Here is a 25,217-nt window from a genome sequence, read left to right as displayed (position 1 = left end):
TAATTTTATGATGTATGGATTAATTGTTATGAATTTTTGAAGTTGTTTTAATTAAATTCGTAATTATAAATATATATATATAATCTATTAGTATATATATATATTCTGGTTGTTGTGCTTTTCAAGAGCACTGTTATGGTGTGATGGCACGGAAAAAGGTACGCCGACAGCACAATTTTCTGTGCAAAGCAAAGGCGGCAGCGACTGTCAGAACAGGGGAGAGGACCACGCGTCTGGCATGCGCGCGTTGGGCTCACGCGCTCGTGTATCACGCGCGGCGCGTGTCAGACATGTGCGGGTCAATGGTCAGCGTAGTGCTGACGTCATGCTGATGTCATTAGATGACGTCATGCTGACGTCAACTCAGGGTTTTGGGCGCGTGAGGCGCGTGTGTGCGTGGAGGACAGTCAGACACGCGCCTGACAGCGCATGTGCGCGTGGCGGCGCGTCGCTTACCTTCTCGGGGCGCGTGAGGGCGCGTGGAGTGTCAGAATGGGGCGTGCTTGGTGCCGTTAGATTCGTCTTTTCGAGACGCATCCAATGGTATATTATATGATATTTTCTGAAATTGTTTCGGACTGTTTATAGCTAACAGAATGTTTTAAAGCATGTTTTTAACTGTTTTAATTACTTTTAAATGTCTCATGTGATACATAGAGATGTATAATGCTTAGACCAATATGCTACATGATTTAACATGCCTACCTTTACGTTTATTCATGCTTATATATGTGATATATGCTTAGTTTATCATGCGATGATAGATTTAGGTGAAGTTAATTAACATAAGGCGTTTGTTAGACAATCTAGTATAGTGAAATTGTTTCATGACCTTAATATAAATATTATGAATACGATCATGAGATTCCTGTGTTTATGAAACACGTAATTGAATATGAATTTTCAATATTGAGAAAAAGGATGATTCTGTCAACAACAGATTTCTATCTGTAAGAAAGGGTTATTAAATGACGCATCTTGACAATGCTCCACCCGATCTGGGAATCATCTGATTATCGGTTATTGATTTGAAATATTTAATTTAAAAGGAAGAATCTCTTTATAATATGATTATGATTGTAACGTAATATAATCCCTCTAAAATTAAATAATATCAAGTAGTAATTGGCCAATGACACAACGGGCTTGTGTCGGTCATACCCTTCCAACATGATAGAAAGTGGTTCTTATTTTTAAATCATTGTCGTTTCGTGCTACAGCCGAGGGCTTTGATTTCGAAATAAGAAATACTTGTCTATTACATAGAGATGTGTACATTGAATTAGAATCTAAAGGTCGTTACGTGCTACAGCCGTGGGCCGTTGGAGACTGATTCAATTGTACGAAATGTTGGGTTAGACTTGACTTAGAATATTGTGTTTGTCGTGCTACAGCCGTGACTCAATTATTCAAGAGGCTAAAGTTATATTAGAGAATAATATAAGATGTAATTGACAAGAGTTGTCTGCCTATTGAACATCACATGACGTTTCGTGCTACAGCCGAGGTTGTGTGATGGAATGTAGGATCCCTATTCCCACTAGCATTATGAATGCTTAATTTTCACTTAGGGGTTGTATAAATTAGATAAACTAGTGGAAGCCACTTATGAATAAAGACCCGATTCATATAGTGTTTTAAAATGAAATTGAATATTTGCTAAGTGTTCTTATGTGTTTATCAATTACAGATTTACTATATTCGCCATGTCTTCTGCACTATCACTCCGGAGCATACTAGATGCTCACAAGTTGACTGGTCCTAATTTGGCTGTTTGTTTTCACTGTAACAAGTTGGGGCACTGGAAGAGGAACTGCAAGGTTTGCCTTGCAGAATTGAAGAAGAAGAAGGGTAGTGAGACTACCGCTTCTGATTCAAGCATGTTCATGATCGAAGTTAATATGTTATTAGGTCAAATTTCTACTTGGGTATTAGATACCGCCTGTGGTTCTCATATTTGCAATTTGTTGCAAGGACTAAAGGGAAGTAGGACTCTTGAAAAAGATGAGGTGATTCTACGTATGAGCAATGGAGCAAGGTTTGCGGCCATATTTGTAGGATCATTTAGTTTACATATGCCTATGGGCAAGACTATTATTTTGAATAATTGTTATTACGTTCCCTCTATTGTGAGGAATATTGTTTCTACTCCTATGTTGGATTTGGATGGTTTTTCATTTATTATTAAGAATAATGAATGTTCTATTCTTAGAGATAATGTTCTTTATGGATGTGGTATTTTAAATAATGGTCTGTATGTATGTGACGTAGAGCATGATTTACTTCAGATTGAACAAACTAATAAAAGAAAACGAGATGATGAAAATCTGACCTATTTATGGCACTGTAGGCTAGGTCATATTAGTAAAAATAGAATGCGGACATTGCATAAGGAAGGGTTACTTGACCCCTTTGATTTTGAATCATATCCTACATGCGAGTCTTGTCTATTGGGTAAAATGACGAAATCTCCATTTAGTGTACATGGAGAGAGGGCTGCAGATTTGCTAGGATTGGTATATACAGATGTATGTGGACCAATGTCTACGCAATCCATGGGTGGATTTTCATACTTCATTACTTTCATAGATGATAAATCTAGATTTAGATATGTATATTTGATGAAACACAAGTTTGAAGCCTTTGAAAAGTTCAAAAAATATAAACATGAAGTGGAGAAACAAACCAAACATAGTATTATAACTCTTCGATCAGATCGAGGTGGTGAATACTTGAATGGAGAGTTTCTATATTATCTCAAAGAAAATGGTATAGTCTCCCAGTGGACTCCTCCATATTCTCCACAGTTGAATGGGGTATCTGAAAGGAGAAATCGAACTTTGTTAGACATGGTTCGGTCCATGATGAGCTATGCGAATCTTCCAGTATTCCTATGGGGCTATGCATTCCTCGACATATTTATTGAATAAGGTGCCTTCCAAATCTATTCCTCAAACTCCATATGAGATATGGAAAGAAAGGAAACCGAGTCTTAAATACGTTAAGATTTAGGGATGTCCAGCTTATGTCAAGAAAGTTGACCCAGATAAGCTGGAATCTCGATCCGTAAAATGTAATTTTGTGGGATATCCTAAAGAGACTTTGGGGTATTACTTTTACACCGATCATCGGGTGTTTGTCTCCAGACATGCTACCTTCTTGGAAAAGCAGTTTATCCTTGAAGGAAACAGTGGGAGAAAAATTGAACTTGATGAAGTTCAAGAAGCACAAACTACTACGGATCAAGTGGAAACACCTGTTCAGACTGAACAACCTTCTGTGGAACAGCCCATTCGTAGGACAGGGAGAGTGTCTCGCCAACCTGACAGGTATTATGGCCTTGTCATTGAGAATGGCAATGAGTTGTCAATCATTGATGATGACGACCCTGTGACCTATAATGAGGCTATGAGTAGTGTTGACTCAGAGAAATGGCATAGTGCCATGAAATCCAAAATGGAATCTATGTATACCGACCAAGTATGGACTCTGGTTGAGGCGCCTGAAGGTGTTAAGCCTATTGGGTGCAAGTGGGAATACAAAAGAAAGATTGGAGCAGATGGCCAGGTGGAGACCTATAAGGCCAGGCTCGTGGCAAAAGGATTCAAACAAAGGCAAGGGATTGACTTTGATGAAACTTTTTCGCCTGTTAAAATCAATTCGGATTTTGCTTGCAATTGCTGCTTACTACGACTATGAGATCTGGCAAATGGACGTGAAAATGGCCTTCCTCAATGGGGAACTTGAGGAGGAAGTGTATATGACACAGCCAGAGGGTTTTCTTTCCAAGGGAAATGAACACCTAGTGTGTAAGCTGCTGCGAACCATATATGGTTTAAGGCAAGCTTCTCGTAGATGGAACATCCGTTTTGATGAGACAATCAAAGAGTTTGGTTTTATCAAAAACATAGATGAACCATGTGTCTACAAGAAGGTTAGTGGGAGCACGGTAACATTTCTTGTATTGTATGTAGATGACATACTTCTTATAGGAAATGATATACCGATGCTGCAATCAGTCAAAGTATGGCTATCAAAGAACTTCACCATGAAGGACTTGGGAGAAGCATCCTACATTCTCGATATGAAGATCTATAGAGATAGATCTAAAAGAATGATAGGTCTTACCCAGGGTACATACATCCAGAAAGTGCTTAAAAGGTTTAGCATGGAAAACTCCAAAAGAGGTCTCATACCGATGAGCCATGGAGTGTCCCTTTCCGAAAAAATGTCTCCTAAGACACCTGAGGAAAGAAAGCGTATGAGTAAGATTTCTTATGCTTCAGCAATATGATCTATCATGTACGCGATGTTGTGTACAAGGCATGATGTTGCTTATTCAATTAGTGTGACGAGCAGATATCAGTCCAATCCAGGTGAAGACCACTGGAAAGCAGTGAAAAACATCCTTAAGTACTTGCGAAGGACTCAGGACATTTTTCTTTTTTTTGGTGGTGAATCTGAGTTGAAAATAGAGGGTTATATTGACTCTAGTTTTCAATCAGAAAGTGATAGCAAATCCATGTCAGGGTACGTGTTTACTCTGAATGGTGGTGCGATTAGTTGGAAGAGTTCCTAACAGTCTACAACGGCTGACTCCACAGCGGAAGCAGAATATATAGCTTCAAGTGAGGCTGCAAAAGAAGCCGTTTGGATGAGGAAATTTGTTACTGAGTTGGGAGTTGTTCCTAGCATTGAAGAGCCTATTGTGTTGTATGGTGATAACAACGCAGCAATAGCACAAGCCAAGGAACCTAGGTCTCAAAAAAATTCCAAACATGTGCTGCGGCGCTTTCATCTGATTAGGGAGATTGTTGAAAGAGGAGATGTCAACGTCGAGAGAGTTGACATACATAACAACATAGCAGACCCTTTAACAAAGCCACTTTCTCAAAGTCACTTTGATCGTCATAAAGACAAGATGGGTATTAGATACCAGAGTGATTGGCTTTAGTACAAGTGAGAGATTGAACGAGATATGTCCTAAGTCCAATCATGTATGAGGATTTAGGAATAACTTTTATATAATCTGTTTTGATTTCATTGATATTAATAAAAGACTTGTTTTGTTTTTATTGTGGGCTCTATCTATTTTAAGTGTTTAAATAAGATATACCACAGTTTAGAGTAAAGCTTTTTATGGATTGTGATGAGATCATAATAATGAGACCTAAAAGATGATAACTCTAAACTTAAATAGTTCATGGTCGTAGGATTACTAACTGGTAATTAATAATCCGCAAAGATTGGTACATACTATGTTTGCTTTATTATGAAGGATGTCTGTTCTCATAGACATTTGTGTGGTGACACTATAGCTAGTATGTAGGTGCTTATTATAGAATAAGTTCACTAAACATGACTCACACAGCTGAACAAATGATGGAGTTCACTCACGTGTCAGCAGTTGTTCACATAGTGATAGTTGTACAAGTATCCTTAGACTTGAGGTCATCATAGTCATCTTGTGTACACTGAACTATGCTTTGGTTTAGTTCTTAGTCTTCAGGGACAATTATGAGGGCTCTACTAGGTATAGGAATTTGTACATGAAGATAGTGTATGATCAATAAAGGATCTACCCCTTCCAGTGAAGGAAGAGAATGTACAATGCTGATCCACTTATGCTAGTTCAGGAATCTCTGGCCAGAGTGAATGAAATTAGAAAGGATTTTCTAATTTACATTAAATAGAACTAAGCATAGTGAATGGGAAAGCAAGTGATTAAATAAGATAGGCTTGACACAAGTTTCATGCCTTGTATTTAATCGTGACATTGTAGGGTAGAAGGAATTGATTATACGGTACCTATTTACTGAATGGGTTCTTGGTATTCTAAGCAGTGAATTCATATTATCCGGATAGTCGCGATATGCTGAGAAGTGTCCCTCACGATGTAGAATAAATATGATTAATTAATTAATCATATTTAATGAATTAGAGAATTTATATAAATAATGATAAAATAGTTTTATTATTATTTATTTCTACTACCGGCTTAATATTGAACCTACAGGGTCACACCATAAAAGAGAATGATTTAATGGTGGAGGAATTAATTAATAATGACTGATAATTATTTATTTATGAAATAAATAATTAATTGGAAAATTTAATAATTTATTAAATGAGATTTAATTGATTATAAATTAATTAAGTAAAAGTTCTTAATATTATTAATTAAGAATTTAATTTTGGAAATTAAATCAAGTGAGAGAATTATTTCTAAAGTGTTTAGAAAAAGGATTAATAATTAAAAGGTGTTTTAATTATTAGTGAGAATAATAAAGGGTTAATAATAATAATATTTTATGGGAAAATTTTCAGCTGAAAATGTTGCTTATAAATATACTATTATAAACCCTATTTTTGCCTAAACCTAAAAATTTACAAAAACCCTAATTCTCTCCACCTCCTCCTCCTTCATTACATCGATTTCTTGGTGGATACCGGTGGAGTGGTTCATACTTGAGGAGCAGCTGCTAGGGACCTCCGCTCGTGATTCTTGGATCGCTTTTAAAGGTTAGAAATGATCCCTCAATTTAATTCACAATCTGTATGCGTATTATATGGATTTTATATCATGAAAAATTATTTTACCATGCTTCTGTGATAGATAAAATCCTGCACACGTTCTTCAATCGATCTAACAGTCGGTCGTACTTGCCCTGAAGCATGTCAAACTCGCGCCTCAACTCAGCATACACAGAGAAAGCAATAGTGTCAGCTAATCCAGAGGATGACGAGGAATGCGCCATTTGCTGACAAACAATACATAGATTTATATGTAAAGGGAGTATTAATGATAGATTCGCTTAACCTACTCTCTCGCATAATATCCTATAACTTATACATATATCCAATAACCTAGTTGGGCTGTCCAGGGACTCTAAACCGTAGCTCTGATACCAAAACCTGTCACGCCCCGACTTAACAATATATTATACAAATTATTATAGTAGATAACAAAAGAAAGTAAATAAAACTGAATCCAAGATCTTACAGTTTAGGGTTTGGAACAGCACAAGTCTTACGCGCTGTCTGCTTGAATCTAACCATATCTGCTAGTTAAAGTATCAGGGTGAAATCAAGTAGTGAGCCAAATGCTCAACAAGTGTTATACAATACAATACAATACATAAATTGAGATATAAGAATAACAATGTGAAAGTAGAGCTAATAATAGCAAGAGATAAACTTTTGAGTGATGGCATCTTTATTTGTAACAAAACCATTCAAACCATTTCTTTATCAAAAACCATTTTATAACGCTATGGATTACAGCCGGTGATCAGCCGCGAAGTAATCCCGAACCTCGCTGGGTTCTGGAACATTAATGGGATCCTTAGGCAACTTTTAAGCCTACAAATTAAGAGTATAAAGGACTTGCGTCTCAGTCCAGATCCACTATTTAAATAAAATATTTGTCCCCCTTTGGGACTGGAAATCCAAATTTTAACTTTTTATTTTATTAAAAACTGATGCCAAGTGACGGTTAATTTCTTAAACAGTGAGCATTTTTATCAAGGGTTCTAGATTAACTTTGAAGCACAGGGAAAAGGTCCACTAAATTTCGAGGCCATGATCAACTAGACTATACTTCATCAAAAAAATTGCAAGGTTTCTATATACAAGGATTTTGACAGTGAGATTTAGCAAGGTTATCGGATAGTATGAAGGAACAAGGTCAAACGAGGTTCTAGGTAATGTTTCTAGGTAAGACATAGGTATTTAAAAATATAGAGAAAATAAGCATTAATTTTTCCAAATGAGGTATAGGTATTGAAATATAGAGAAGGTGAGCATTAACTCAAGGTATAACAGAGTGTCATGCTTTAGGGTAAAGATAGGGTTATCAAACAATCATGGATAATCATTAAGGAATGACTGACTTTTAGGTATTAAAATAAGGTTACTGAGTATAACTTGCACATGGTTCAACATCACAATTACTTGGGTATACTAGCATGATAGGACTTTTGATTTACTTGCATAGCAATCTTCAAGTAGAGTTAAACTACTTGAAATAAATACTTGAGGGTTCATGTCATTTTCATATACTACGGATATAGATTCGAAACCACTTGGTTCATGTATATCAAGGTTAATTAAAATACTCGCATCATATATATGAACTAGTTATCACACACTTACAATGTAAACAAAAATAAGGCAGGCTGAATCACTTGCCTTGAGAAAGGCTGGACTTGACTGGCAGGTAGGAGCAACTGGAAGCTTCACTCGACCTTAATGGCAATTTTACCCTCGTCTCGAGATCCTACACAAATAATAATAACCTCATTATAATATATTCTTACCAACTCAACCTATTTGTAAACCAAAATTTAAACAAAATGGCACTTAGGCCTATATACACACAATTTACAATCACCTTATAATCATAATAGTACACATAGCAACATATGCTCACATACCATATTTAAGTACCAAATAATATCACACACGCCATATTGCAACACTAGGCTTGTATGATCTCGCTCCACTTACTTAAGTCACTTGGTCGCTAAACTAGACAAAATTTCCAAATTTTGCCATCCTAACTCGATGTGCCTTTACTAAACCATCCAATTCCTATTGACCCTAACTTGGGCCTTTCACTCTAATTACTTTATGCTATCTTGCAACTATGGTGGTCAACCAAAACTTTACTCCTAAGTGCTCTAAAACTATGTGGTAAGTGAATGTGCTCATTATGGTAAATTTTAGAATGACGTCTAAGGTTTCTTGGGTGCATTTGTCACTCTTACACTTCAATTTTACCTCCAAAACTTTTACACTAGACTCTCCTGATCATAAGCCAACTCCCAAATCTGATGTGGCTCAAGGGCCTATCTTGGGCCTCCCTAGGCCTAAGCTTAAAGTCTACGCTTCCCCTGTTTTTCTGGGCAGAAAAGGGTCCTGATTTAAACTAACCTATGACACATGATTCTAACTAAAATCCAATGAATGATGGCTGAAAAAACTCCTCTGACACGCCTTCTAACTAAGGCCCAACAGGGCCTAATGAGGGTCTACCTATGACATGGTCAAAACTTCCCATTTCTAAGTTGTAACAAAACTGTCTCCTGGTGGACAGATTTGGTGTTTCCACTCGTGCACCTAACCAAACGTCTTACAAACCTCCAACAAACACCTAAAACCTATTTTATACTCCTAGTTCTAGATTCTGGTGACTTGGGCCTCAAAGTGCACAATAATGACAAGGTCAAATCTCACTCTAAACCTCAGGGTACCAAACTGATTTTCTGCAGAAACTAATACTCTCCTTTCACCAAGATTCCTACTTGACAAACCCAACCAACAACAATCAAAAACCCAAACCAAACCTCAAACAAGGTGATCTATTGAACTAACTCTCCTACACTCAATATTGACTTAGTGGAGATTATCATTACCTAAGGTGCAACATAGCAAAACAAAAGTTAACATACTACACTAATTACAAGTCATCAAGTTTTTAAAAACAACAAGTTATATCTTCTTTATAAATATATACGAATTAACATCCCATATCAAGGATCACAAATTAAGATCATTATCTTAACTCAACTGAAATTAAATCCTACTAACAATTATCAATCCAAATGATCAAAAACTTCCGAAAATTATGAGTTGTTTACATGCATACATGCCTTCGAATCTTACAAGTCAAAACCATATGATTTCTATAATAATTTTATCATAAAATCAACATGCAAGCCTAGCATAAGCTATAACTAAATGATCACTTAGCATGCAAAGGGTTTTTATCAAGTTTTCACTACAAAATTCATGCCATTATCACAAAAACATACAAGAATTGAATCAAGGCAACAAGACATCAATAAGAACCATTCTTTCGGCTCCCTTATGGTCATGGACGAATAAAATGGAAGGGAAATGGCCATCAAAAACAAGAGATTCACTCTCATGGCTTGGCATTTCACCATTCCTTGCAGTTCCCTCAATAATACAACCTTAAATCCATGAGAATCAAGATTGTACTTTGAGTTCCAACTAAAACTATGACATGCAAGATCAAAACATAAACTTCTCACTCTAAACTTTTTGAAATATATAAGAACAACATGTATGGAGTAAGATTACTTGAATATAAGATGAATGTTTGAGTGAAAGAATGAAGAAAAGAAGGGGATGGGGGCCTCGGCTATGGGATGGCCGAGAGGGAGGGTTGAGCCGAGAGGGAGGGGAGGAGGAAGGAGTGGGTGGAATGGTGGAGTGAAAAATGAAGTGCTATGATACTTGTGTTTGCTTTTATACCTTTGTTTTGACTAAAAGTGAGTGGATTTAGTAAATGACAAAAGTAACCTTCTAGCTAAAGTTAGGTAAATTTGCATGCAAGGACAAAGTGGTAAATTGGCTAGTAGAATGAGAGTGAGTGGGGTTGGAATTGTCTTTTTAGCCCTTTAGTTGAATGGAAGGGTATTTGCATGCAAGGATATTCATGTAATTTTCTAATTACTTAACAACTAATTTTCAAAGATCTATTTTTATAAAATAAAATAAAAGTTCAAAAATTATAAAATTTATACCATAAAATAACTTAGATTTTTAGAAATTTTATGAGATCACTTCTGAAATTTGTGAATGAAATAATTTTTAAAAGATAATTTTCCATGGTAAAGAATATTCTTTATAAATCAAAAATAGGAGCAATTAATAAAACTATCGCTTTGAAAAATTCATATTCTGAGTAAAGCAATTTATAACGCAGCAACTCCATTCACACAAGTGTATAAAATAGGTATATTTATAATCGATTCAAATATTATACAAAGTTCGCAAAGAATATTACACAAAATGCTGGTCGTAACAATTTCGCTCGAAAATATCAAAAAGAATTTTGAATACAGTGAGAAATAATTATCCGATTCTTTAATAAATCTTCTATTTCAACAATTATGATTTTAAAATGTTCTGCGCCATTGCAGATGTCGGTTTTATATCAAAACGATCCTATATTTGCTATAATCAACTTGCTGAGCATTTCTTTCGCTCATACTTGCCTGTTTTCAAATTTAACCTCCAGTGAGGATTAGCTTGCGCTGTTTAGCCGCGTAATTTGAGGAAGCAAAGAAGAAGCTCTTGGAAGGTGGTTGGTACAGGGTTTGCGGGCTAGTGTAAGTTCTGTTATGAAAAGTTATTTATATTATATTCTATTATAATTTTGTTATTTTATAGTTGGGCCTAGTATACTTCTTTTCGAAGTTATACTAGCGGGTTAGTATAGAATTGGAATTTGTTGAAAAGAGTTTTAAAAGAAAAAGAAATTGAAAAATTTATTTGTGGAATTTAGATTTCTTGTTTCTAGAACTGTAACCTTAAAAGATCTTGGGTGTAGTTTGGGGTCACAGATGCTATATTTGAGTTGTTGGCATTTATTTATTGATTTAACAGGTTAATTTGGATTGAGGTTTTATAGTGACGACCAAATCCTCTCACCCTGGATTTGGGGGCGTTACACCGCCACCTGGCCTCTTACGCGTTGATGGACTGCCAACCAGCCACTTACACTTTGATAGACTATACCCCGGCCTATTGCTTATGCCGACTCATTTAGAAGGACTTACTTCCTGAATGTTGGGCAAGTAATCAATTTTTTTATCAAAACAGCAACCTCGTCATGAATATAAAATACACCACAAAGCCGGATCCCTCAGATTTTTAAGCGGGTATTTAAATCCCCTTCAAAAGGAAGATCATAAATTTGAAAACAAGTTTTGGGATCCGCTCTTGCCTTTAAAATCATTTTGAAGTCTCGAAAATATTTTTCAAAGTGTTTGGAATAAGGATGATTTGATAGAATAATTCAATTCCAAGATAATCAAATAATATCTGAATATTATGTTATAATTAATATTCCAATCGCGAATAGCTTTTATCAAAGCAAATGAAGTAAAAGTTTTGAAAATAACTTTCTGAAAATATTTGAGGTAAGAATGATTGACGATATCAATCATTTCTCGAATACTTGGCGAATAACGAAATATTATTCTTTAAAAAAATAAAGAATATTATTTAATAAAATAAACGGAGTCATAAGTCCTCGAATGAATATTCAAACTAATATTCACTTATAATTTAAAACTATCGAATAACCATTATTTGATTAATAGTTTTGAAAACTATATATATATATATATATACTCGGAAACATCGCCTCCCGGTTTAGAAAAATGTTAAACTATGGGTCCACTATACTAAGGGTATACGCAAGTACTATTTATCTCTAGCATAGGTATTATGCAGTTTATAAGCAATTGAATCAACAATATAATATCAAGATTCCGAAAAAGGCATGCATATATATATATATATCATATCAACATGCTTCAATATATCACAAGACTTGCTAATAACAACAATGCACTTATCTCAAGATAATGCATTAATATATTTACATCACAAAAACAGTATAACGGGTAGAAAACTTGTTTGAGTGTTCCGGGGTAGACTTAAGCTTAAAGTGGGTCTGATAACCTATGAACAACAACATAAGCCGGAATTAAACCACAGTCACTTAAGAAACTAGACTTTATCCACTTAGACCTTAGCGTTCGCTTTTGCGCTTAATAATTTACATAAGTCGCTCGAGTACCCTCAGCTCCACCACTTTTATAAAATTAACCATTAAAAGTTTTAAGGCGACTCTTTCGTGAGTACTTTACCAACTGCCTAATCCACCTTACATAATTGTTTCGTAATCTAATTAGTCTTTTAAGAGCCTTAAACAAAGTTTCAAAGTTAGGCGAGGGGTAAAGGTTCGTTCGCAAAACGCCGTTACTTAAAACGATCATTTCTCCTAAACCGTAAGTCGGATCTACGTGAACCACATACCAAAATGAAACTTATGACATGATCTAGCTAAACATGGCAAGATTACAGTATGGTCAGTGAGATTTCTGCTACAAATACTAAGCACAACAGTCTATATCCAAACGGGCATTATGACGGTTATGTTTACGTGATTTCCAATTTAATTACCACTCTAAATCCTCATCAATTCACTCACAACCACCAACACAACAATATTCAACCATCATAATACAAACTCAGTCCCCAACTCCAAGTTTTACCAATTTATCCAACCAATCAAAGAACCAATACTCAAAACCAATACTCAAAACCAATACAAATCCACCAAAATTACTTATAATCAAAGATCAAGCCTTAATACTAACAATGCTTCAATAAAACTTAATGGAATCATAAAATCAAAGCTAGGGTTTGAAGTTTATACCTTCCTTAGATGCTTAAACCACTAACAAGCGATTTTAAACCTTAAGAGAGCCTTGATCTATGTTTATCATGTTCAAACTTGCAAAGGAGTTCAAGAAATGAGTTAGAACTTTTGGAGTTACAATTAGTCCAATTGAAAGAACTGTAAAACTGAGGGTCTTACCATGATTAATTGGATGAGACTTATGAACCAGAGTTTTAGGCCATCTCAATAACTTTCCAACGAGCTATAGAACACAATATTTGAGTGAGTATTGAAGGAGATATGGCAGTTTGAAGATGCTGGTATTATTTTGGCCGTAAGCAAAATGATGAAATGGAGAAATGGAAAAGCTTCTTTGATTTCCTTGGAGTTTGTGTGGTGTTTTTGGCCTTGGTTACCTTAACCTAGGTTTAACCAAGGTTAAAACACTTGGCTATAATTGATCTTTTCATAAATATCTTCTCCCTTGATGACATCATCCATCATGCATCACTTTCTTGCCATGTGTCAATCCCTTATGGTTTGATGATATCATAATCCTTGACTTCTTCTACAAGCTTGTCTCTTGGTAGCTTATTTGTTTTACAGTTCGCTTAACTCTCGTTCTCGTTAATAGTTTGAGGGATCATATCCGGGATCTTATTACTTGGGCTTCCTTGAACCTTTATTAATATCTTATATTCCTTTAATGATCCTCTGCTATAATCCTTAAATAAAATTCATTTTAATTATGTTACCTTATACTTAATCCTTTCGGTATCTGGTGAATTTTCGGGAAAAATCAAACTGTTCGAATCCGAATTCTGATGACCTTTACATACACTCATTTACTTTATAGAATACTAATACGATCTCAGAATTTCCATAACAGTACTCCTATATAGTGTGGTTTGATAATTTTCCTTAATCAGCATCATCAACAAAAAGTTACTATTCATTAGGGTTTCAAATATTTTCAAAAATTGGGGTTATTACACAAATGATTAACACTGCCATACTTAACACAGGTTTTTCTAGGTGCATATTTATCAGGTATGTAGTTGTTATGTTTGTTAATTCCTACTTTCCCACTCCTTTTATTTTTCTTTTTGAACTCTGCCTTAACCTCAATTTTTTCCAATCTGTCATTCAGTTGCTTCATTGACAGATGCCCCACATTAACTATTTTGTTCTCCTTGACTTGACTTGATTCCCATGTAGCAAAGTTCTTGGAAACTGATCCATATTTCTCATTGAGTTTATATGGCTTGGCTTTTCAAATTGGTTTTCATTCATTCGGCGGATGTGGTTCCTTGTCTTTCGACTAAAAATCCTGTTTATTTTTTGACGGATAATCTTTATTATCTGTTGAATCCACATCCGTTGAAAATCCTTCTACCAAAGTAGGATCCAGTTCCTCCTTGCTCTTTTTCCAGGATTCTTCATCGAATGATTTTATACCTTGAACTTTAGCAATTTGGGTATGTACATCTCTTGATGACTTCCAAGCCTTGATTACCTCTTGCTCTCGTTCAAACTGCTTTCTCGAAATCTCCTATTTCTTCAAAGATTCAGTCAGTTCCTCTTTAGCAATTCTACACTCTATCTTCAGTTTCTCAAACTCAACAAATTGAGTTTCTAGCACAGCATTTCTTTCACTTAAAAATAGATTATTTTCTTTAATTTTGTGTTTTCATTAGTGAGTGATTTAAGTGTAATACATAAGTGATATAATTCTATTTACATGTCATTTATAGCATTATTACACTCACCTTTAAAAAGGTGTGCTAGATTAGTAGTGATTACCTAATTGCTTGAGGAAACCTCTGTTTCTTCTGATTTGGCCATTAGAGCTAGATTGACATAGCTTGTTACTTCATCTTCATCTACCCCATCAGCTGCCCAGTCATTTTCTTGAGTCAGGAAAGCCCTTTCCTTTTGTTTGAGCAGTTCCAAGTGCTTCTTTTTGTAATCTACAGGCTCAAACTTCTTTTTCTCAGAATCAGGCTTTCTGCATTCACTTGCAAAATGACCACTCAAGCCACATTTGAATTTGGATTTATCCACCATGTTTCTATTTGGCTTGGTTGCTCCAAAATTCTTTTTAAATTTGAGCTTAACAAACCTTCTTGATAGGAAAGATAGATATTTATCTATGTCCTCCATTTTATCCTGACTGAGATGATCTTCATGCTCAGCCACTATCCCTTTTCTTTGCCTTCACAAACCCTAAAGTTTGGTGCAGATTCCACAGCTTCAATCTTCATCTCTTTCACTCTCTCTTGTTCAGCTACCAAAGCTATAGATCCTCCCTTCTTCCTTCCTTTCTCTATCTGCTCATCTTGTTCCAACTCAAGCTCATAAGTTTTTAGAATTCTATATAGTCTTGAGATTTCTGAGATAGACAATCATAGGCTTCCATTCTTTTGGTAGAGATCTAATCAACTCTGAAAAAGATGCGACTTCCCATCCTGGGCTTTATCCACTCGCTGAGCACAACAAAATACAGAGGAATGCATTTATTTCATTGAAAATTGGAATTCAAGATATTTGAATCTTTTGTCTGATAGAATCTTCCATGCAGCTTTAGTGCATTTAGTAGTTTTTGAAATCTACTAAAGATGTCACTTAAAGATTCACTTTTTTTCAAATAAAAGTGCTCATACTGATGTATTAGAAGTTGCATCTTGTTTTCCCTCACTTGTTCAATTCCATCACATATGATTTGAATTGTATCCCAAATTTCTTTAGCAGTTTTACAGTTGATGACATTGTCAAACATATCTCCATCAAGACCATTGAACAGAATGTTCATAGCCTTTTTATCTTTATGCACTTGCTCAATGTCTTCATTTCTCCATTCTGATTGTGGCTTTGGAATGCTTTGCTCATTGCCTACAACTCCTTCAGTATCTGTAGCAGCTCTTCGAGGAATATGAGGGCCTTTCTCAATGTAATTAACATATCTTTCATCTTGAGAGAGAAGATGCAGGTGCATTTTCACCTTCTAGTGGTGATAGTTGTCTTTATCCAGAAAAGGAAAAGGTATTTTCACTCCAACATCCTTCCTACTCATGTTGTTAGTTGTTTTGATTTTTAAACTCTTAGTGTGTCAAGAGCATGCTCTGATACCAATTGTTATTCCCAAACAATCTAACTACAGAATTACAAAAGGGGGGTTGAATGGAATTCTGATTTTTTTTAGAAATTAAAAATTCTTACAGATATAAATATGATAATGTCTGAATAGGCTGATTGCGGATAAGAAATATTCAAGTATTTAAACACAAAGTAAATAAACATGGATGTTTAAAACTTTCTGGTGGATTGTTATTTCCACCTGAGATATATATAAATGTGGAATATCTCTGTGATGCAAAAGTACACAGCTGCTTATAAGAGTTCTTATAAACTAAAACTTGAGAGTTCTTAAAGATACAGCTTATAAATGCTCTCTTATTCTACTTGTTTTGATTTTCTTAATCTCTATTTTTAACTCTTGCTACTCTTGGTTTATATATCACCAAGTTCCATGTGTTATAAAATAACACAAACGTATATTATCTAGGTTTAATCACATGTTTTTACATTTCTCTTTCCAATGCAATCCAGATAGATATGGCATCTTTGAACGTCCCTGTTTTGCATGGAAATGGAAATGCTTCTTGATCTTCATAATCCTTATTATAGGCTGCGACATTCCTTTTGTATACAATCAACCCATGTGACTGTCAAGTCAATATCAACTCCTGTTTGAATTTGTTATCCGTCGAGACTCTGTTTATTATCCCTCGAGACTCTATTCTATCATCCGTTCATTGAAACTTGGGTCATCGGTCGAAGCCTTCTAGAAACATCCGTTGAACGTATTTCCATAGCAGTTGACTCAATTTCATTTATGCAAAATTACAAGGCATCTAATATTTACAATTAGCCAACCTATTTTGCATATCATTCTAGTAGCCAACATGACTTAGAATATCCTACAACTTCTATTTCTCTAAGATATTACAGTATACAGGAATGTGCTACAAAAACTTATTTCAACATAAGCTACTCTTTCAACGGATGACAGAGTAAGATTATCCGTTGAAAGCTACAACTACACTTAATTAAATCTACTAAGGTGTTATGGTAAAATATCGTCAAGCCTACATCATATTTCTAACATTTAGTAAGTTACATTACATCTCAAAACTTTCTACAACGCCAGTGTTTGACCTCAAGAAAAGGAAATAGCAACTTGTAACCTCTGCTTTAATTATTGAAAAAGGGATAATATCCTTGACATGAAGACATGCTCAGACTCAAAAAGAGTCAGAAATTGTCAGAAGTCTAACATTTCAGAGAATCAATGAAGATTCAATATTTCTATGAGGAGACTAAATTGTCTAGGTGAAGGATGAAGGGATATTTTCTAAAAGGACGGATTGAAATTTCAAATAGCAAAAGAATCTAGAAGATATCATTCTCTCACATGCTCAGGTGGAAGGAGCTACTTTCATAGTAATATCTTTTCCTCAAAACTATTTCCTTGTAAACCTCATTTATTAGTAGCTTAACATAACATATTTTTGCACATTTAATGTCTATATATTAGAATGTGTTTTGTTATCATCAGGGCTTTAATTTATGGATGTTATTCTATCAGTCATAAATTGGGGGGAGATTGTTAGGAATCAAGCCTAAATCCTAATGATAAACAAATCACATTACATACTTATATTAAGGCAATTTGTAACCTTTTATGACTAATCATCCTAAGGGATTGTCACTGAAGGAGTAAACCATCAATTGATAGGGTCTATATAACATTTTCTATGAGATTCCTATAAACAGATAGCAATGCAATTATTCATTCAGAAGTCAAGTTGACTGAATAAATAATCTAGAATAGGGTGGCTAAGTGTAAATATTTAATGCCATGTAATTTGAATTAAGTGAAGTGATTCTTCGACTGCTAAATAAGGAAATAGAATCAACTTCTATCTAGGTCTTCCCATTAACTACTAAGCATGTAACTATCAATGTCCCGGGAAAGCCGCAGCAAGAGACTTCTAATGGCTAAGAAATTCTGTAGCTAGTGACTATCAATGGCTAAGAATATACACAGCTACTGATAGTGACGTGAAATTGGTCAAAACCTCGGACTGTCATTGCTCATGGGTTGTTAGGAATCTCAGAATAGAAAATGAGAAGCCAAGTCAAACTTTGTATGTGATCTTGAACGCTGAAGAAGAAGAAGAAGAAACATGCCATTTTTATGCAAGATAGATTGGAGGTATATTCAAAGAAATATATCATGATACAATCCAGCCTCATTTGTCAAGCGTCACGAGAATGAGAATGAAGAAGCAACCTTGTTGGACCTTGAAGACTGTGTTATGCATTTTCTAGCAAGTACTGTAACTTGGTGATATATAAACCAAGTAGAAGTAGATGTTTAACTTAAAAAATAGGTTTTACATTCTCAGAGAGCTTTAGAGAGAAATATCTTCCTCTGAGTGAAATACTGTAAACCGCAGCTGTGAGACTATATTTGTTACTATAACATATTATTTATTCAAATAAACCTCAGGTGGAAAGTCAAAAAATAAACCACCTAAAAATTTAAAACATCTATGTTCATGTTTTATCTCCCAAATAATAATTAAATTAAAAATTTTAATTCGTATTCAACCCCCTACAAAATAACCTAAGTTGATTGTTAGTAAATAACAGAAATATTTCAAGAAGATCAACTAAGCACAAATATAGAAGGTTAAAAGTTAAGTTGTATTCAATTTGACTAAAAGATAAGGAATCTCCTAAAATAGCCTATCTTATCAAAACTAAAAGTAAGTAATGGGAAAGGCGTACTGTAGACATGAAATCTTTTCAAACAATATAAATATAAAAGTGAACCGTATAAATAGCCTAAGTTTTGATTAGTAAAATTATATTTTTAAAAAATTAATTTATTTTCCATTACTTTATCATTACTCACTTTGGAATAACCATGCACTATGGATTACTTCATAGTTCTATTTCTCATAACCCTTATGTAGAATGATGAAATAGATTGCTTTTAGACGGTTTTGTTTAAATATGTTACAAACTTTTAATTAAAGAAGTACAGCTCTTTTCATACGAAAATTTTCATTTAACATTTAACGTGCAAACTTGACAAACAAATAAAAAAGTTCAATTGTTGGTTATAAAACCTTGATTTACTAATTTATGGGATAATATTTGAAATTTTAAGAAGATCAACTAAGCAATATAGAAGGTTAAAAGTTAAATTGGATTCAATTCGATTATATCGATAAGGAATCTCCTAAAATAAAAAATAATAAGAAAACTGAATGTAAGTAATGTGAAAAGCATACGGTAGACATGAAATCCTTTAAACTAACATAAAGACAACAATTACTCGTATAATTTTCTTAAGTTTTGATTAGTAAAATTATTTTTATAAAATTTAAATTTATTTTCGATCACTTTATCATTTCTCACTTTAGAATAACCATGCACTATGGATTACTTAGTAGCTATATTTCTCATAACCCTTATGTAGAATGATAAGAAATAGAGTGATATACATGTGGTTTTGTATAAATATGTTATAGACTTTTAATTAAAAAAGTACAACTATTATCAGATAAAATTTTTAATTTAACATTTAATGTGCAAAGCTGACAATCAAACCATTTACAAGATCTACACAATGCTTGTATCTTTGTGTTATGGTAAGCATTTTTCTAAAATTATGTCATGAAATGATTACAGCTAAAAATTGGATAATTTTATATCTAAAATTATGTAATGAAAAGATCAGTAAAAGGGACAGTTCTTTAATTTTGTCAAGTCAAGTCCTATCACAAAAATATAAAAATTACAACATTGGTCTACAAAATTTGGGTCGCATAATTTAGTATAATGTGGTAAATGATAATTGGCTCAAATCATTTTAATCAATTGGGGAACAAATTAACTTGAAGAATATTTTTAAATTTTAAAATTATATTGATCTTCAAACATAGTGTAATTACAATTAATTAACTTGGGCCTTGTACACAAAGAACTGTTACCACCAGACTAAATCTACTTATTAACTGCATAGACGTCATCTAAAATTATAACGGTTGAAAACTACACTAACTCTGTTTGTAAACTGCTTACAAATAAAGTTACATTTGTATATCTCTGCCTCTTCTAATATTCGACAATAATCTTTCAAGTCATTGCTTCAAATAATACTACTGCAGAGGTAAGAATCTACGCTTCCTCCTATAGTTGTGTCTACTCTTCATCTAACATCTTTCACTTGCATTGAACATTAGTTTACTTCTTGCATATGCTTTTGTAGACATGGAAATGATTTCAACTTCTGCGTTGAGTGTGATGGATTCTGATTTCCGTTCTAACTATTTGGTATGTTTACTGTCATCGTAACATAGTATTGCTCCGATTTTATAAATCTAGTTAATTGATGTATCCTTTTACTATCCATAGATTTTGCCACATGCTTTATATGCATAATATGGTCCTTCTATTCCTCGTGGTGTGAAGATAGTTGTGCGTAATGGGCATAGTGTAACATCCCCAAAATTCGGGGTCAGGATTGGGTGTTACCAAATATCATTAAATAATATTAACCCGTATATTAAAATAAATATACAGATGACCCCTTCATTTCAGATCGTTTACAAGTTATGGTATGAAACAAGAATCTAAACATCTAAATTTTATAACAACTACTCAAATATTATTACCTCTTAACCATCTTCCTCGTTTTAATAACTCTGAAATCTCCAACTTTCTGCAGCTGGGATTTGTCCTGTTTTTGTTGGCTATTATGAGCTATTCATTTTTATCCTCATATGATACTAAAAGAAATAAGAATTCACAAAGTAAGAGTGAGCCAAAAATGCCCAACAAGTATCATAATTGGTTTTCAGGTATCATTATCAAAAGAAACTCCTGAAAACAATCTTTATATGATTTTACAAACATCTTTATTTATCTGAAACAGTTGAGCGAATAAAATATCGGTTTTTCTTAGTCTTTAATCATACATCATACTTCTCTGAAAAAGGATATTGAACAATTCTCTGTTTCATCTCCTAAATTAATTATTTGTTCGGTTTTATAATCATGAAACTTTCAAGGAAGGAATGTCATTAATGGCGATCAATAATAAATTAGACTAGACACTAAAACTAACATATGGACTATACTCTGCTGATCAGTCAGAATATAGTACGGACCTATGCCCATCCGCATAGACCCACATCATATCGAGTACCCAGACCCGTTCTGCCCTCAATAAACAAAGGGTCCAGTACATTTCCGGCCCTCGGGGTCCATTCCATCCCTGGCCCTTATCATAACCATCCAGTCCGTAGAGTATTTTGATGCTAAACCATTTTAATTAAAACATCATAATTCAAGATTCACAAATAACCCGGAATAATAGGTATTTGCTCAGGAGATTAATCAATAATAATGAATGAATAATAATAAAGGATACTTGCATGATTAAGATTCATTGCAATGAATTATAAAAATATTTAACTATTCTGAATTTAGAATTGGAAAGAAATACTTGCCTCAATTGTCCCACTTTCTAACTTTCAATCATTACTCTATATTCACTTATATTCTGCATTTACTCGTCTCATTCCCCATACATTGTCAGGCTCTACCTTTCCTATCACTATCTGGGTTTGAATGACTCGAACTATGTGTATCCATCGTAAAAGATATTATTTCAGTTACCCGACAATATATATAATTTTCTATTATGTATATTTATCCTTATCATCAACCCGCCCGGTAATAACAAATAAGGATCACATCTAATCATATAAAGTTTAAAAGACACGTGAACTCACAATTCATATAACATGTTAACACATAAGGCACGTATCACATAATTCATGTAACATATGATTCAGTTCGTCAAAATATTCGACTCGACATGCTTAAAATTAAAATCGAGTCGAAATACGACTTTTCGATATTTACGCGACTAAGAAACGTTTATAAAATCAAGAGACCTTTCGAAACGAAAGATTTTATGTCTCGAAAGTATTTTTAATAGAAGCATAATATTTTTCTGAGTCTAGACGCGTTCATTTCGTATTCAACGGACAAACGATCTATTTATTATGAATAAAATAAAAATAATTCAATGAATAATAATATTAATTAAATTTAAATACCTTTATATAATTTTTAAAAGCTCAAAATGATTTTTAAATCATTATTTGGCTTAATTATAAATGATTACATTTTATTTAAATATTTATAAATAAAATTAACTAATTTAATGAATTAATCAATTAAATAAATCCATAAATAATTAATTAAAATGAATTATAAATAATTAAATTAAATTTAGATTTTTGAAAATAATGAAGAAAATAATTTCCTGGAATTAAAAAAACTTAATTGATTATTTAAAATAATTAACTAAATTAATTTTGAATTTAAAATAATTTTTTAGAATTTAAAAATGATTTTTGAATTATTTTTAAAAGGAAAATCCCAAAAATAGAGTTTGAATTTTTTTTTTTTTTGCCAGCAAAGAAAATTTCATTAATACTTTAAATCTTCGAACAAAACAAGTTGGAATTCCGGGTTAATCTCACCCTGATTCCAAGTACGATCAGCTAAAGAACTAGTATGTCTCGCTAAGTAATGAGCCACCTTGTTCGCAGATCGTTTAACAAAGTTTAGGATTACATTTCGATCTCCTAAATCACATAAAAGTTTTTTGCATTCCTTTACCACAGTGTCGAAGTACGACAAATGAACTGAAGAACACCTGATTGCTTGAATTAGTAGGAGACAATCAGACTCCATTACTACATTTGTCCACCCTTTATTCTTCACCCAGCTGAGAGCTTCCTTTACGCCAATGGCCTCTGCCATTTCTGGAGTTACAGTGCCCTGCTTACAACATGTTCTAGCTTCCAGCATATCTCCCTTATGATCCCTTGCTACCATTGCAAAGCTATATTGCCCAGAGTCTTCGAATAAAGCTGCGTCAGTATTGACCTTAACCTTGTCTTCGATTGGTTGCTTCCATTGCACTACGCCGTCTGACTGGTTCATAAATCCAAACGAAAGATCAAACGACTTATCTTGTGCATCCTGCCATTGGTTAAGGACAAGAATAGCTAATTCAACTACTATTTTAGGCTCCTTGCTTTTTTGCTTCCAAACAATGTCATTTCTGTTTTGTCATAATGCTCAACTGATCATACTTATAACATGTATCTCATCTCTTTTAAATCTTTGTAAGGTTCCATCGAACCATTCTACAAAACTAGTTGCTCCTTGCTGCCCATTTGTGTATCCTGCTATGTTCCAACATGAACTTGCGAACTCACAACCAACTAGAATATGAAAAGTGCTTTCCAGTGTCAGATTACATACTGGACATAGAGCACACACCTCCACTCTTTTAGCTCGTAGTTGCTCCTTTGTAGGTAATACATCTGATGAAGCACGCCACAAGAAATGTTTAATTTTTAATGGAATTTTTAGGTTCCATAATTTTCTCCAAAACCCCGAATTTGCACTAGATACTTGCAAACCTCTTTGCTCGATCAAAGCTGCATAAGCACTCTTAACTGAATAGTGACCCATTTTCTCCTTCCTCCAATACCAAGTATCGGCCTGTGAGCTTCGAATTGGGATTGTTAAGATGAGATTTGCATCCCTGCTATTAAACATGTCGTGTACCAGATCTACGTCCCTAAAATAGAGTTTGAATTTAGGATTTTGGTTTTAGAAGATTAAAACCGGGTCAAGGAAATCAGGCAAATGTGTCGTAAAGAACTCCCGGCTCGGGTTTAAAGCCGGCCGGAAACTGGGTTAAACCCAGAATTCGGTGAGCTCCAAGCGGCATCAAAACTCCTGATTTTGCATCATTTTCTTAGCCCAACGTATCACAAATTCTCCCAGCAGTTCAAATACAGTTCAATCATAATCAAACGATATTAGAATCGTAAACTCCGGTCAAAACAACATAAAATCCTGCGAACTCGATCATTTTCTGACGATGCATCAAAACTGAACGTTCTATATACAAAAATAAAACTTATACAGCCTAGAATCTATTGCTAAGATCAAAATCAACCCTCATATTGTAAATAATCAAGAAAATGGAAATTAAAATTGAATAAAAACAGAGTTAAATCCCAAAAACAGAGTTTGAATTTAGGATTTGGGTTTTAGAAGATTAAAACCGGGTCAAGAAAATCAGGCAAACGGGTCGTGAAGAACTCCCGGGTCGGGATTGAAGCCGGCCGGAAACTGGGGTTAAACCAAGAATCCGACGAGCTTTTCCGGACTCCGACTAGCTCTAATCGGCATCAAAACTCCTGATTTTGCATCATTTTCTTAGCCCAATATATCATAAATTCTCCCAACAGTTCAAATATAGTTCAATCGTATTTAGGAGAGTCATTGGTTCTTTTACCTTTCTTTGGGTTTTTCATCAAGATACAGTGGAGTAAAAAAATGTTAACGTCAATGCGCGTTGTGCCTATTCCAGGGATGATAAAGTGCAATATTCATTCATTCTTCTCCGAAGTTGCTTTGCCAAATGATAATCACTCAGGTATTGGGACGGTGTTTCGAATCAGTAAGGGAGTTATTTTGCATTTGACTGCAAGATCTTTAGGCTTTGAGGATAGAAAAAATGAGTTTAATGCTGTTATGGAAGGCTTCAAAAAAGCCTTTTACAAAGACTATACTAATATAGTGGTTGAGGTGGATCATGTGGAATCTTACTGGATATTGTTTAACTCAACTATGGAGGGAGGACCTCCTCAGCATGAGTTTATTCTGCAACAACTGAACCAAAGGCGTGCAGATGATAATTTCAATATAAATCTTCGCTTGGTTGATCATGAGGATAATATGCTTGCTTCTTATTTAGCTGAATATGGAGCGAACCACTGAAAGGAATGGTGATAATTGAAGAACCATTTGGGAGAGT

The 25,217-nt window shown here is 34.2% G+C and overlaps 1 protein-coding gene across 1 annotated transcript; it reads right to left on the bottom strand.

Moving 5' to 3' along the window:
* Nucleotides 1-22,804: 22,804 nt before the first annotated feature.
* Nucleotides 22,805-23,947, bottom strand: LOC141718568 (uncharacterized). Its single transcript, XM_074520949.1, has 2 exons — nucleotides 23,666-23,947; nucleotides 22,805-23,362 (listed from the first exon to the last, which is right to left on the bottom strand). Exons 1-2 carry the CDS (start codon nucleotides 23,945-23,947, stop codon nucleotides 22,805-22,807), a joined length of 840 nt encoding a protein of 279 aa, XP_074377050.1.
* Between the last annotated feature and the right edge of the window lie 1,270 nt (nucleotides 23,948-25,217).

This window comes from Apium graveolens, chromosome 4 (assembly GCF_009905375.1).
Source record: "Apium graveolens cultivar Ventura chromosome 4, ASM990537v1, whole genome shotgun sequence".
Taxonomy (NCBI): domain Eukaryota; kingdom Viridiplantae; phylum Streptophyta; class Magnoliopsida; order Apiales; family Apiaceae; genus Apium; species Apium graveolens.
The sequence above is the reverse complement of the archived record's forward strand: the minus strand, read 5'-3'. Positions and strand labels throughout refer to the sequence as shown.